The sequence below is a fragment of the Eulemur rufifrons genome, chromosome 1 (assembly GCF_041146395.1).
Source record: "Eulemur rufifrons isolate Redbay chromosome 1, OSU_ERuf_1, whole genome shotgun sequence".
Taxonomy (NCBI): domain Eukaryota; kingdom Metazoa; phylum Chordata; class Mammalia; order Primates; family Lemuridae; genus Eulemur; species Eulemur rufifrons.
Window position 1 is genome coordinate 51,458,034 of NC_090983.1, and position 13,727 is coordinate 51,471,760.

Consider the following 13,727-nt stretch of genomic DNA (forward strand, 5'->3'; position numbering starts at 1 on the left):
AGCGCCCGGACGCGATGCGGTAATTTTGAGCCACCCAAGATAAGACACTAACTTGACCTTAACTTTGTCAGGGCGCCCCTGGTATCTGGAGAACGTGAACAGACACTGTCTGGCAGCTCTCTCGTAAAAGCTGACTGGAGAAGGGATTCTGAGTCATTTCATTTATTGCCACTACAGTTCTGCAAGGAAGCTTTTCCTCCCTGCCAAACTTTAATTATTTATGCTCTTTTAGGAAACGAAAGAAGAGAAACGCGGGGAAAACACCCAGAGCCAGTCCCTTCCCTAAAGAGCCTTCGGAATGGACTCCTTAAGTCAAGCCACTGGAGAACAAAAATGTGGGGAGATCACCTTTGTCCAAGGACAGTCGGACAGGCGCCGGTGCTCTACCCCACCACCACTGAGGGGGGTGGATGTAGCTGGGAGAGGCGGGTGAAGGGCCCCCCAGCTCCCCCCTCACTGTGCAGACATGAATATTTACAGCTATTCCGGATTTCTTCTCCACCCGCACACATCCCGGAAGCCTCCCCAGCCCACCTCCCTTGGGGAGAACCCCCAGGCCTTAAAAACGTCCCCCGTCGCCCTCTGAGTTCGCAACTGATTGAATGCCAGACGAAGCCATTTTTTTTCTCCTTTTAAAACCTTTTTCTTAGTCAAGAAGCCTGCGTGGACTGCAGTGTTTTCGGAGAACGCATTTTTCTTCCTGCGAGGGAATGTTAAGCACTCAGATTTTAGCATCATTTCTCTCAGGCGTTTTTTTTTTTTTTTTTCTTCAAATTTCCTTGTGGTTCCAAATCTCTGCTGGAAGGAGATACCGCCGTCTTTGTGTGGACCAGGAAAGGGGATAGATTTGGAAAACACGCTGAACTCACAGACAAGATTTTATACTTAGAATAATTTAATTTTCATTGGGGAGTGCACTCTGTGGATATCCCCTGCCCCCACATATCCCAGGCTAAAGGGAAAGAAGATGATGATTTAATGGTATATTTTGGGAAAATACAGCCTCTGTGTGTTGTCTTAGGGCCTGGATCTAAGTCTGGTTTCCTGGTTCTTTTCCCAGCCCTCCAGACCCGAGGTCTCAGTGCGGCTTCCGCCTTTGTTCAGTTCTTCTCGACGAGGCAAACCTCTGAATGCAGACTCAGACTGAGAGATCCGACTCTGGGTACCACCGCCTCCATGAGCCCAGCCAGGTGGGGAAACATTTCTAGCCACAGGGCCCTGGCAGGCTGGTACTTGTTTCCCAGTGTATATGTATATATGTATATATATTCATAAAAGCAATTAAAATTTTATTTTTCATATACATCAGACTGGCTTCAGGGAAGGGGAATTGAAATGTTGAATGCTTGGTCTTAGAAATTTTGCTAATTCTCCTAGCTAAAACTTACACTTCCATCAGCTAGGAGCTGGGGTTTGCAAGAAGACTGGGTAGGTACCAAGCAGGCCCTTACTTTCCTGGACTGAGCTAGAGGCTCCGACAGGCTAGGGTGTCATGAGGCCGCATTTCCCAAGGGAGCCTCCTGGGCTCCTGGTGAAGGTACACCAGTGTCAGGAATTTTTGCAGGGCATAACCTGTTCCAGAGAAGATTGACCAAAACTTGGTAGAAAGATGCTTTGTTTTGAAATCTGAAGAACCTCAAATCCTGGCAGTCCCCTTAACAACAAGCGTTAAATTTTGAGAATTTAGGCAAAGTATAGAAGCCCTAACCCTGCAACAAGTTCAGAGTCTTCTTACTATGTGAGACACACTCAAATCTGCTTATGCCCCCCACCCCCCACTTTGGATATTTCATACGTATTTTGTTCATAGGCTTTTACACAGCATTTCCTGACTGCCTTGGAAGCCATTTTCTCATGTAATGAACAGTCAACACCTGCAGTGAAACGACAAGCAAAAAAGAAAAACGAATTTGGTGGCTTGAAAAAGATGAGGAGGAAATTCGAAGCATTTTGAAAAATCAACATCAGCCCCTTGACAGCTTGGCTGGGACCTGGATATTTATTTCCACTCAAAACATTTCTATATTGTATCTGATGTATACAAGCTATTGTTTTTGACAAAATGAAAACAAAACATGCACAATAACTATTAGAGAAAATGAAATTAATCTAAATATCAACTGAGGTCAGTTGGGCTAAGGCTCAAGGCTCCTTGTGAGGTGTGCATTCCAGGTCTAGGCCCTGGTCCTCCACTAAAAAGAAATCATTGGACTTTGGGAAAGAATCCTGCGCTTAGGCTGCTGTGCATTTTGCTAGGAGTTGGGGGTATATGTGCTACATCTCAGAATTAGAGAGAGAACAGGCAGGGACAGTAGAAGCTTTGCACGTGTGTGTGTGTGTGTGTGTGTGTGTGTGTGTGTGTATGTGGGCTTGGATTCACTGAAGTTAAATCTGAACACTTCAGCACACCCAGAACAACTCCATCTGGCATTCAGGAACCCCAGTCCCTACAAGGCAAGCCTGGCAGGGTTCAGGACCTAAAAGGCTCCACTAGGGCAGGCCAGACGTGCCTCAGAAAGGGCACAGTGGCTGGCCCTTTGGTGGAGTTGGCCAGTGGTAGAGAGGGGATGAGAGAGGAACTTCTGGTCCTCTCTGCTGTCAGAAACAGTGACCAGGGGCTGAGATTTGGAAAGGTCTCCTTCCCTAGCCCATGATGCTTTAAAAAAGAGTTTTACTTCTCCTTGCAGTGGCTCATTAAGCCTATGGAAGAAAGACTGGTTCAATACCTTTACCCACCTCAACTGGAAAACCATATTTACAGTCAGAGTGTAGGACCTCTCTTCCCTTTAACCCACTCCCTTTCTCCTTCCCCTGGATATCTTTCCCTCCTTCCTGTGCAACTGAGCCTCAAAGCAGACCAGCAGCTCCCCTCACCAGAGCTCAGCTCTGGGGGTCCAGTTAAAGGGTGAACCTGGCCTAGGCATGTGCAAAGAGGTGGGAGAAGGGAATTTTGCCAGTCCTGTTGGGGAATTTTGGTTTGCTCTGGAGCCCATCCCATCTCTGGTAAGGAAATCTCCAGCCAATTCCACCCAGCTAGAAAGGCCAGCCCAGCTTGCATTCTAAGGTGTCTCCAAGTTTGCCCAGCCACCCAGCCTCTCCCCACTACTCCCCACCTCTCCCCTTTCTTCTGGAAGTCTGAAGGTCTAGGGCAGCTTTTGTCCTCCCAAAACAGCCAGGGCAAACAGGAAAGGGGAGAAGATCATGGATTTTCCACAAAGGGCTTCTTTGGCTGCAAAGAGACCAACTGCAAAGAGACAGAACTGTAGCCACAGCTCTTTTCACTCCCTCTGAAGGCCTTCCTATATTCACTTCCACTCAGAGCTCTAGCTAGGTGCCTGCCATATGCAGAAAGGGCTAGAGACGAGAAAAGGGAGAAATAACCACGAGGAAACAAAAATCCAAGTATAAGGGAGCAAAAGTGAAGGGTGGGTGCAAATGCCCCAGCCAAGAGCAAGAACAGGTGTCCCCAGGCCCCCAAGGTTGCACTGCAACTCCCCAACGAATGCCCCCTTACAGCTTCTCATGGAGAGGGGAAAGCACCCCGAGGCCCAACTGGCCTGATCTCCAACTCTCCTGCTGGCTTCTGGACCAGTGGAGGAGCCAAAGGAAAAGCTCCAAGGCCCAGTGCTCCTCTCCACGCCAGGCCTCTGTCCAAAAGGGCCTGGGCCTGGGCCACAGGCGCGGCTAGTAGAGCGCCAGCGCCTGCTCCCGAAGCACCACACGCTTCTTCTTCATGCGCCGGTTCTGGAACCATATTTTAACCTGCTGATCGCTGAGGTTCAGCCTGTTGGACAATTCCTTGCGCTTCTGCCGGTTGATGAATTCGTTGACGAGGAATTCGTTCTCCAACTCCGCAATCTGCTGCTTCGTGTAGGGTTTCCGCTTCTTGCGGGCCCTCCCCGGGGCCGCCCCCCACGGCAGGCCTGCAACACAGCCCCAACCCACGTCAGCCCTCCGGTTCTCTGTTGATTGCCCGTCCCAAGCAGTTCACCTCCCTTCTACACTCTCCCCTGCACCCCACCTCCCATCCCGGCCCAAACCGGCCCGGGGAGCCTGGGCACAGTTTACCGTCGGGCAGTGAAGGTCGCAGGCAAGAGGCAACGCTTGCCGCCTGCACTGTCATGTTCAAGTTGAGCGGGCCCTTGGTGTCGTCCCTGAAGCTGGCGACGCAGGGGGGCCCCTGGAGCAGGGTCGCGGAGCCCGGCGGCGCGGCACGTCCCACAGCCGCGTAGTCGTACTTGGCCGCTTTGAGAGCAGCTACCGCAGGGCCCAGGCTAGACTCGGGGGCGAAAGGCGGCCGCGTACGGCTGCGCTCCTCGGGCCCGGCGGCCGCTTCGGGAGTATAGAACTTGGCCTGCTCCTCAGGTCCGTCCTTGGCTGCCGGGGGCTGCAGGCCGAGAGGCCCGGAGCCCGCCAGGTAAGGCTGTGAGAAGCCACCGAAGGCAGTGGCGCCCGCAGACTGTGCGGGGGCGCACGAGGCGGGCGTGGTGGCCCAGGGCAGCGCGCCGCGTGGATATGAGATGGGGGGAAGCGCAGCCAACTGGCCGCCATTCGGACGTAGGTTGGAGAAGTAGAAAGAGTCAGGCGACTGCAGATTCAGAAGCGAGCCCACATAGCCCGCTCTGTAGAGACTGCGCTCACACATCTCCAACAAAGGGCTTCGGCTGCGTTCGCAACAGTATTTAGTTACAACCGGGAATAAGAGGACAGGCTCAGACGATTGGACGAAACTTTGCCTGCAGGTTCTTCAAAGCCGGTCATTTCAGCACCGCCTACATCCCCCGACCCGTTTTCCCCCCCTTTAGGGTATTATGATAACACCCGCAATGTTCGATGGCGAAGGACAAGGCTGCCGGCAGAGCCAAGTCACGTTGAGCGCAGGCTAAGTGTCTGTGAGTTTTTGGGCCTGGCTTAGGGACCCGGGGGCATTGGGCAGAGGGTGCTTTTGTCCAAGTGTCCCTGGGGACGCTTCTTGGTCGCAATTGGCTTTGTGATCCGTTTTCCGCAGACTGTCTGGGCCGGGCTTGCTTCTACCGGCTTTAAGTTGTAGCTGAGGCATTTTTTTTCAGCAACGGGCGCCTCTGGGCTTGTCCAGAGTGAGCGCGGTCTGGCGGGACCATGAGCTCTGTCCCTAAGCCTGAGCAATGCCACTCTTATCTCAATCACTCCCATAGAAAGGCTCTCTCAAAAGGCCTCTGCCCCCGGGGATCTGGCAGCAAAGCTCCACTCGCTGCTTCAGCCCTCAGTTCCAGGCCGCAGACACAAGAAAGACATCACAAACTCTACCCGTTTGGCACCCAGAAAGGAGGTTTCTTACTACCCCAGGTGTGTGTCCCTATGGCCAGGAACTCTGATCCTAGGGAAGTTGTCATCCAGGTCCATGGAGAATGCTGGCCAGGGAGCCCAACAGCTTGATGCGCCAATTGTGGCCAACTGCTACATTCCTCTTATCTCCAGGAGTCACTTTGGTGACTGCGTCCTGCACATCAGAACTCCAAGGTGTCCATTCACCCCGTGGAGAGCAGAGTAGGACGAATGCCCCCGAACGGGTGTGGATAGGCAGAAGAGCCAGGGCCACCTGGCCGGGAAACAGCGGGCGCACGGAGGCAACGGGCTAGCAGCGTTCCTGGCCTCAGCGCCTCCAGGCAGGGACGCTGGCGGCTAGCGAGTTCGCGGGTCTGGCGAACAGGGAAGCGGGAAGGGCAGCAGTCTCTCGCGGGCAGCAGTAAGCGCAGACCCGGCCGCAGGCCGTCCTGTCTAGTTGGACCAGAGGACGTGCTGTCCTCTCCTTCTGCCTCCGATCCCAAGATCCCTAGAGACACGGTTATGGGCGCCAGCCTCAGCCTGCAGCAGGCTGCTGGGTTCCCCGAGCCAAGCTGGAATTGGTTAGACCGCCAACTCCTGCACTGAGACCACACAGGAGCCGCCGGAGGGCAAGGCTGACCACCGCGCTGCGACTTTATTGTGTGAGTTATGGCGACCAATTGGGCGGCTCTGGGGAACGAGATCGGCCTCTGAGGCGGGGGTGGGGAGGTGGAGAGGGTGGGGGTGGGGAAGTCTGGAGCTCCTCTGGGCTCTCCCAGAGTTTTCTTAGGATCTCGGGCATAGAAAGACTCTGTTCCCCTCCTTTCATGGGAGGTGGGGGTAAGACAAACTGCACCCCAGTTCCTAAAGACTTAGACGAACACCTAATAGCTCTTATTTTGGAGAACCTTCCCTATTTTGGAGGAGCCGAGGCCTCCTCAGGCCCCAAAGCTTCAGCACCCAGGGGTCCTTGCAGTCTCTGCTCCTAACGTCTCAGTGCACAGCCATTCCCGTTATTTCCAAGCCCAGGGGTGTCTCTTTTGGACCTTTGTGCCGCCTTACGACAGCTGTTTGCCCCTCCAGAGTACGGAATGAAGGAATCAAGTGAGAAACAGAAAAGACTAAAACAGCTAGACTCCCCCAATTGCTCCTTGCCCAGTCGACCCACTTCGACCCCCGAGTTTATGACTTTCGAGGTCTGGCAGGCGAAGTTTTATGCGTGGAGCGGGGAGCTGAGGACTGGGAGGGAGGGAGGACGGGGAGGGTAGGGGTGGCAGGAGGCTTGGCCAGTGATTGAGAGAATAGTAAAGGATTTGACCTAGGAGCTAAACAGTGAGCTCTGCCAATGCCGCCAACCGCCCAGGAGATGGCGAGCGCGCTCCATGCCTAGCGAGGCGCAGCCGCACGGTCAAGATCAACAGTGAAGGGCGGTGCGGCCGGCCTGTGGTCGCCAGCCCGCGCGGTCACGGCCCGCTTTCAGGAGCAGCCGAGCGCCGCCGAAAGCCGGAGATCGTGTCGGCCAGGCTGACCCCGACAGCAGAGCCGGAGGGACCCGGCTGACTGCCTAGACGTACAGAGGCGTTGCGGTCACCTCTTTGTCTAGCCTTGGGTCCAGGCTCCAAAGCTTCCTTCGCTTCTTGAATCACGCATAGACACGCGGTCCTCGGTTCCCCATCGGCGGCGCTAAAACCCTGCTCAGTTTCTGAGGCGCTGTCCCTTCGGCCTGTCTCCAACCGAAGTAAAGGCCTCTCACCAACTCGCTTCACCTCCCGGGCTCCCCCCGAGGCCTCCCTTTCAGCGCCTTGGCTACTTCTGGGTTCCTCTCCTCCCTCCGCAATTTGGAATATAAATGGAACGCATATAAAAAACAAAACCTTCATCTGTTACTGATTTAGCCGTCGATCCAAATTCCGACAGGGCGTTTGAGCAGTTTTAATCTTCAGCAAACCTCCCGTTTCTCTCAGGCGGAGGGAAACTGACGCGCAAACTGCAGATGAAAGGAAAACCTCGAGGCAATCTCCCCTACTCCTGAAGGGAAACCTGAGAAATGGACCTGGGAAATGGATTGAGGCCCTGGAGTCTGGAACTTACAAAAATAGTGTGTGGAGGGTGTGTGGGGGGGGGGAGGATGATGGCGATGAGGAAAAAGGAAAAATACGCCCATTTCTGATGAAAACACATATTGTAAGAAAATCAACGAAAATGTTAGAGACCATTCCCAAAGTGTAAGGTCGGGGACGGTGTGGCACCATTTTCATGGGTTATTCCTTTTCCAGAAATTGAATCGTGGTCATATCTCCTCCATGACCCCCTTAAAAAACGAAGTTGGCTGTGCACAATCGGCAGTAAGATATAAAAGAAGTCAAGCTGGGCCAGAGAAAACGAAAGTAGCTCCCAACCTTAGGTCTCTGCGCTTTCACTCTCAGAGGCATAAAGGAGCTATCCCGCCGGAAGAATTTGCATATTATGTGAGGTATTAAAAATCAATATTTAACTAACTTACATATGGAAAATTAGCGACCACTAAATTGATTGTGTCGGAGCTAACAATGACAAGTCACCCAGTCCCTCAGCAGCCATTTCCCTGAGTGGCAAAAAGGCCTCGTAGTGCCTAAAAATTGCGCCTGGAAGTTGAGGTTGTGTAATTACGTTTTCTGTTGTCAATTGCTGTGTGCAACCGCCTGGAGAAGGCGATATGGTATAAACCTGATGTGTTTTTTTCGATTGCCAAATATGGGTATGTCTTTCTAATTTCAAGACCTTTCTAGCCCACATATTTACAACGTCCTTTCTAGGTCGAAAGCTTCTGCGTCAGAGTTTTCCTGTACTCAGGCACACAAATACACGTGGATTTTAAAAATAAATAGAACTATATAAATAAATTGATAATACCGAAAGACAAGTATAATTTTATTGGAGTTGTTTTTGGACCTGGCCTGGTAAAAATTAATCATTTGAAACACTGCAAATTGCATCCTCATTTGAAGATATTACTAAGTAAGTGAAAGCCACAGGGAAAGAGGGGAGGGGGCAGAAGTGAAGAACATGAGGTTTCAGAGACCAGAACTGGTGTTTCCTTCATCTATAAAGAACATCATTGCATTCAGGATAGCAAGATTTTGTAATAAATAAGAATACTTTCTAGAGAAAGAATAAACATGAAAAAAGAAAACAAGTGTATAAGGCTCAGAGGAAATAAGAAAGTTCTGTTTATTTGCATCTCCCTAGGAGTAAAAAAGTGATTTTTAAATGCCTGAAGCACTGCCCACATATCCCAGCTCACAGACATTGCAACTACAAAAATAATTTCTCAATTGTATAAATATGCAGCACTTTAAAAGTAGTTAGTTATCATCATTTTCAGAAACATCTTTTTTTTCTTCTTGGACCTTATAGCTCCACATTTCTTGTATTTGTTGGATGTTTAAAGCTCCACAAGAGGTCCAATGCATTTGGTCAGTCAACTTCTTCATAGAGTTGTGGACATAAGTTCTCACTCATGGCCACATTAATTCAGCCTCTGAGGATTCAGATGGCCTCAATCCTAGTTCCATCTACCCAAGGCCAAAGAAAGAGGTGCATTTATACCATCCATAGGTCACTCCATCAATTGCAATCGTTAAAAAACCTGCACAGAGAGCTCAAGAAATGAAGGCATCCATGAGGACACATTATTTTCAAATTAAAGATTATAAAACCACAAACCTACAAGGTGTGCTAAAAATATACAACTAAAACAGCAAATGAAAGACTGAAAGTTGGAAAGATTGTCTTCATTCTAATGTCAATGCAAAACCTACTTAATAAGGTAGCTGCTTTTAAAGCCATCGCAGCACCTTCACCCTCCTGTTTTCAGACTTTCCCGGTGACCCCAGAGCACTGCCTGCCTAGAGCTGTTTCCACTTGCCTCAGGGCAACTGCTGTGAGCTAATGATTCAATTACCTAATTACAGGATATGAATGACTGCAAATCGTTCTGCCCTAATGGATTATGAAGATAATCAGTGCTGGGAACAGACACATAAAGTGATTTTCAAAAATAAAACCGTTAAATCAGAATGGCACTTCTGAAAATCATTTGGGGGGATTATTCAAAAATACTTCAAGTCCTTTATACTGGCCTGGAGGGAGAAACAGAACATTAAAAACACCATAAAAAATAAACCTAGACAAGAACAAAACCAATAATAAACAAGTAAAAATCAGAACTACGTCAGGTTGGGCAGCAAAAGGTTTCAGAGACAGATTAAGGGAAGAGAGGAAAAATAATTCACAAAATTTGCCATCATTGGCATGGGATAGGGGGAATTAAATACATATTCAAGTCTTTTCAAAGGTCTTTTGGAGACAATTGAAGGCATCTAAACAGTCTGTGGCCAACCTGGCCCACATCAGGAGACTGTATCTTTGAGCTTGGAGACGATTTTCTTATCCTTCACTCTTCTGTTCTGAAACCAAATGGTCACTTGTCTCTCAGATAGGTTCGTGGCAGCCGAGATACGCCGCCGCTTGTCCTTGTTAATGAACTTGTTAATGGCATACTCATTCTCCAGTTCTTTGAGCTGCAGTTTGGTGTAGGGCACCCTCTTCTTCCTTCCCCGTCGGTAGACACACATGTCTGGCTGATTTAGAGCCACATCCCCTGGTACAAACAACAGCATGGGAAAAATTAGACTGGGATATTCGGAGCACCTACCTGGGGACTGTGTGGAGGGGTGCAGAAAATAAAGAAAACCAGGCTGTTCAAACTTTATTGTGATTTACATACACATAATATTTACACATTAAAGAAAGATTATTTGTGCTTCAAAACAAAAGCTAATTTGATGGATCATCATGGTTTCTCAAAACGGCATCTTAACAAGCCTGCAATTTTATGTCATGGTTATTAGGCTAATTCATAAGGAGAGTTTCTGCAAATGCTGGTCGCATACATACAAACGCACTCATACACACACACACACACACACATACATATTCAGGTATTTTGCTCCAAGGTTTGATTTCCCATGTCCCTGTGTTTGGAGCTTGTGGGCTCTGTCTAAAAAGCTTTAATGGTAACTTTGAGGGCAGCCATGCCCTTGCAAAGTAGGGGCCCAACTCTGTGGCACTTCTTAGGAAAGAAGCCTCATTAGGAGGAGAGGGAGAGGCCTGAGCTAAGGGCACAAACAGGCTCAAATTTAGGAGAAAAAACTGTGCCTGCGCTGCACACATAAAGGAAAGGGTTGTGTGAGAGAGAGGCAGTTTAAAATGAAGGAAGGATACAGATTTCACACGAACTGGACAAACTTCCACTGAGTTAACTCTGGTCAGGCATGGAGCACAGGCACCCACTCCAAAGTAGGAGCGTACATTCTTAGTCCTTTCTTTTTATCTCTCTCCCCCTCCCTGGTGTCCTTCCCTTTTCTCCACCGCCCCTACCTGGAAAGGACGATTTCCAAAAGTGGGAGCCCTGTGGCTGGTCCTTGGCGCAGTACACTTGGCTGTTCCACCCGTTAGCCAGCGTCCAGGACTGGTAGCCCTCCATAGAGATGTACGCCTCGTGTCGAGGCTCCCCGGAGCCAAAGGTGGACACCATGTCAATATAGCCCGGCACGTGCTGGTAGGGGCTCGTGTAGCCCTGGTAGAAGGACACTTCCTTGGCTCGCGCGGGCACCTCGTTGGCCGGTACGCTGCTGCTCGCCAGGCCCGACACGTCCATGTACTTCTCCACGGGGAAGCCTCCCAGCGAGGCATGCGGCGATGACTTGAGCGCATTCTGTTGTAAGCCCACGCCGTGCGACATACGGCAGCTATAGTAGCCGTTGCCGAAGTGGTAGCCATAGCCCAGCGCTGGAGCGCCCGGGGGCGCTGCAGCGGCCGCAGCGGGAGCGGGTGCTGGGCACTCTTTGGCGGGGGGAGCCTCTGGGCGCGCCGCGACCACAGCCGAAGATGACGACGACGAGGCGGAGCCTGTGCGCTCAGAGGTCCCCGGGTATGCGAAGCCAGAGGCAGCCGCTGCCGCCGCCGCCGCCGCCGCTGCCGCCGCCGCCGCCCGCCCTGAATGTGTCCCGGCGAACACCGGCGCGGAGAGGAAGCCGCGGCACTGGCCTTGGGCCGCCGCGGCCGCCGCCGCCGCCACCGACGATGAAGAAGAGGAAGCCGGGGCGGCCCCGGCGGCCCCGCTATCTGCCCGCAGCCCGTCCATGTCCCAGCTCCCGGCGCGGCTCATGGCCCGGCCTGGCCTGGCCCGGGCCCTGGCCCCGGCCCCGCGCAGGACACCATGGCGCGGCGCGCCTCCTCCCTCCTCTCCTTTCTCTCTGGTGCGCTCGCTCCCGCCCTCTTCCTCTCGCCCTCTCTCCCTCTGCTAGCCTCCCGCCTCCCGCCCGCCCGCCCTCCAACAGGTTAGCTCATCGCGGGACGTTTATAAAAACGAAGTTCAGGTTGGGAGGGGGCCTTGGGCCGGTCGGGGGGCCGCCTCCCGCCCCGAGGGCGCCCGCCGGGGGCCGTGCCATTGGCTACACGGGGCCACGTGGGGGTGGGGTGCGGGGGGAGCCTGGCTCCAGGCCCAAGCTGGGCTGGACCCACCCACCCCGGCCCCCACCCCTCCCTTGCCCCTTGCGCAGTCCACCTCCCATTCCCGCCCTCCCCAAGACCCAGGCGTTTGCGCTGCAGCCAGCCCCACGAGTTGATTGCGCTACGGCCCATCCTGGGCCCTGTCTGCGACTGAGGCGGGCGCCGAGGCCTGCGCCTTGTCTCCGCAACGGCTGTTTTTGCCGCCTCTTCTCGGCTACCCCAGCTGCACAACAAAATGAAGACGACAGGCAGAGATGGTCAGAATGACGTGAAAACAGACCAATTTTTGATCCTGTTGCTTAATCTCTCGGTTAGCCGACCTCTAGACCCCAAACCAGAGGGAGCGAATTTTCCCTACGTTGCGCATTGGTACCAGGCAAAGGCATTTTTGAACATATAAGACCAATTGGAGCAGACCCTTCCTATACACACACGCTACCTCTCCGGAAAATACCGACGAAGCGCCCTTGGGGCTGGCGGCAGAGTCAAGTAAGTCAAGCAGAGGAAAGACCTGGCCTCGGTGCGCTGAGCCTGACAATCTGCCCCAGCGAGAAAAGTCCTTGGATGCCTGCTCCACGCTATTCACCTCTACACTAGTGCCAGCGGGGGAGTCGCCTCCAGAGCTGGGGTCCTCAGCCTCGGCGTGGCTTCTCCTGGCTGTCAGAAAGACCCTGTGAAAGGCGCCGGGGGAGAAAGCCACTCAGCCGCCCGCCGTGAAGGTTCTGCGCCTCACCGGCAGCCGACCGACCTCTTGCATTTTGCAGCCACCACCCACCCCCGCCCGTTACTCACACCAAATTAATTGAAAACTTCACTTTCCCAGGGACCTTTGTTTCGCTTCCTTTCCCAAGCTGCCAAATGCAGAGAACTGAGAGGGGCAAATTAAGAGGGCGCTTTTTCAAAGCAAAGTCCGGGATTGTGATAGGAACAGCACAGGAAAACTGGATCTGACTTCAGAGGGAGTAGTTGCGCTCGGGGTAGCTCTGGTGAAGCTAGGCCCAGCTCTGGGGCCCTGCTGCCAGGGTGTTAGGGATCACAGCCCCATTCCTCTTCCTTTCTTCATTCTCAGCCTCAGAACTGCAGTCCTCATCCGTCCATCTTAGCAATTTGTGGGCATCAGTGTGAGTCCTGCAGTGAATTTAAGCCTCTGCCTTCAGAGCAATATTAGATCCAATAAGTCAAGGGTGCTGGGGTTGGTGTGGGATCCCTCAGAATGAGCCCGTTTGGTTCTGTGGCATCGACTTCCCAGCCCAGCCCATCTCCAAGAAAATTGCTCCCCTAAGCCTGTGATTGGGAAAACAGCTTGTCACCCAGCCCAGCTGTTCCCTGACCAAAGACAGGCCCTGAGTACGGTGAAGAAGAGAGCCAGGGAGGCCCTCTTTGGCCTGGCCTGGCATTTCAGGGTGGGCTGCCGGTGTTTGGAGTGTTGACACGCAAAATGCAGTAACCATAAAAGGCTCAAATAAAGGGGGAAGTTATGAGAGGGGTGTTGCAAAGGAAAAGCAAGAGAATTTGACCTTTTTGAAGTCCTAGACATACTCATGATCAGATTCAAGATGGGAGGGGCCTGAGTTTTGCAGGAAATCATAGGGAATAGAAGTTTGCTGATGAGAACAATTTTTTTTTTGAGTACTTGGGTGAAGGCAAAAGTTAGCAATGGAAGCTGGATCGGCAGTTTTAAAAGGCCAATCAGGGCCAGGCGACAGAGTTGCTAACTTTTTAAAAGGGTTTGGCTGGGTCTTTACCAAAAAATTTTGGTACCAAACCACCAACCATGGGCCACCCAGTAATGCTTTCATTTTTCCTTTGTCTCTCTCTTTGTTTTTCCCCAGAGAGGGAAGACATGGAGATAGTTTTAAATTTTTTCA

General features: G+C 52.1%; 2 protein-coding genes across 2 annotated transcripts; both read right to left on the reverse strand.

Moving 5' to 3' along the window:
• Positions 1-3,684: 3,684 nt before the first annotated feature.
• On the reverse strand, positions 3,685-4,645 carry HOXD12 (homeobox D12). Its single transcript, XM_069470578.1, has 2 exons — positions 4,069-4,645; positions 3,685-3,923 (listed from the first exon to the last, which is right to left on the reverse strand). The coding sequence occupies exons 1-2, from the start codon at positions 4,643-4,645 to the stop codon at positions 3,685-3,687; spliced, it is 816 nt and encodes a 271-aa protein (XP_069326679.1).
• A 3,845-nt stretch (positions 4,646-8,490) lies between these two features.
• Positions 8,491-11,685, reverse strand: HOXD13 (homeobox D13). Its single transcript, XM_069470587.1, has 2 exons — positions 10,726-11,685; positions 8,491-9,946 (listed from the first exon to the last, which is right to left on the reverse strand). Exons 1-2 carry the CDS (start codon positions 11,513-11,515, stop codon positions 9,696-9,698), a joined length of 1,041 nt encoding a protein of 346 aa, XP_069326688.1. The 5' UTR covers positions 11,516-11,685; the 3' UTR covers positions 8,491-9,695.
• Between the last annotated feature and the right edge of the window lie 2,042 nt (positions 11,686-13,727).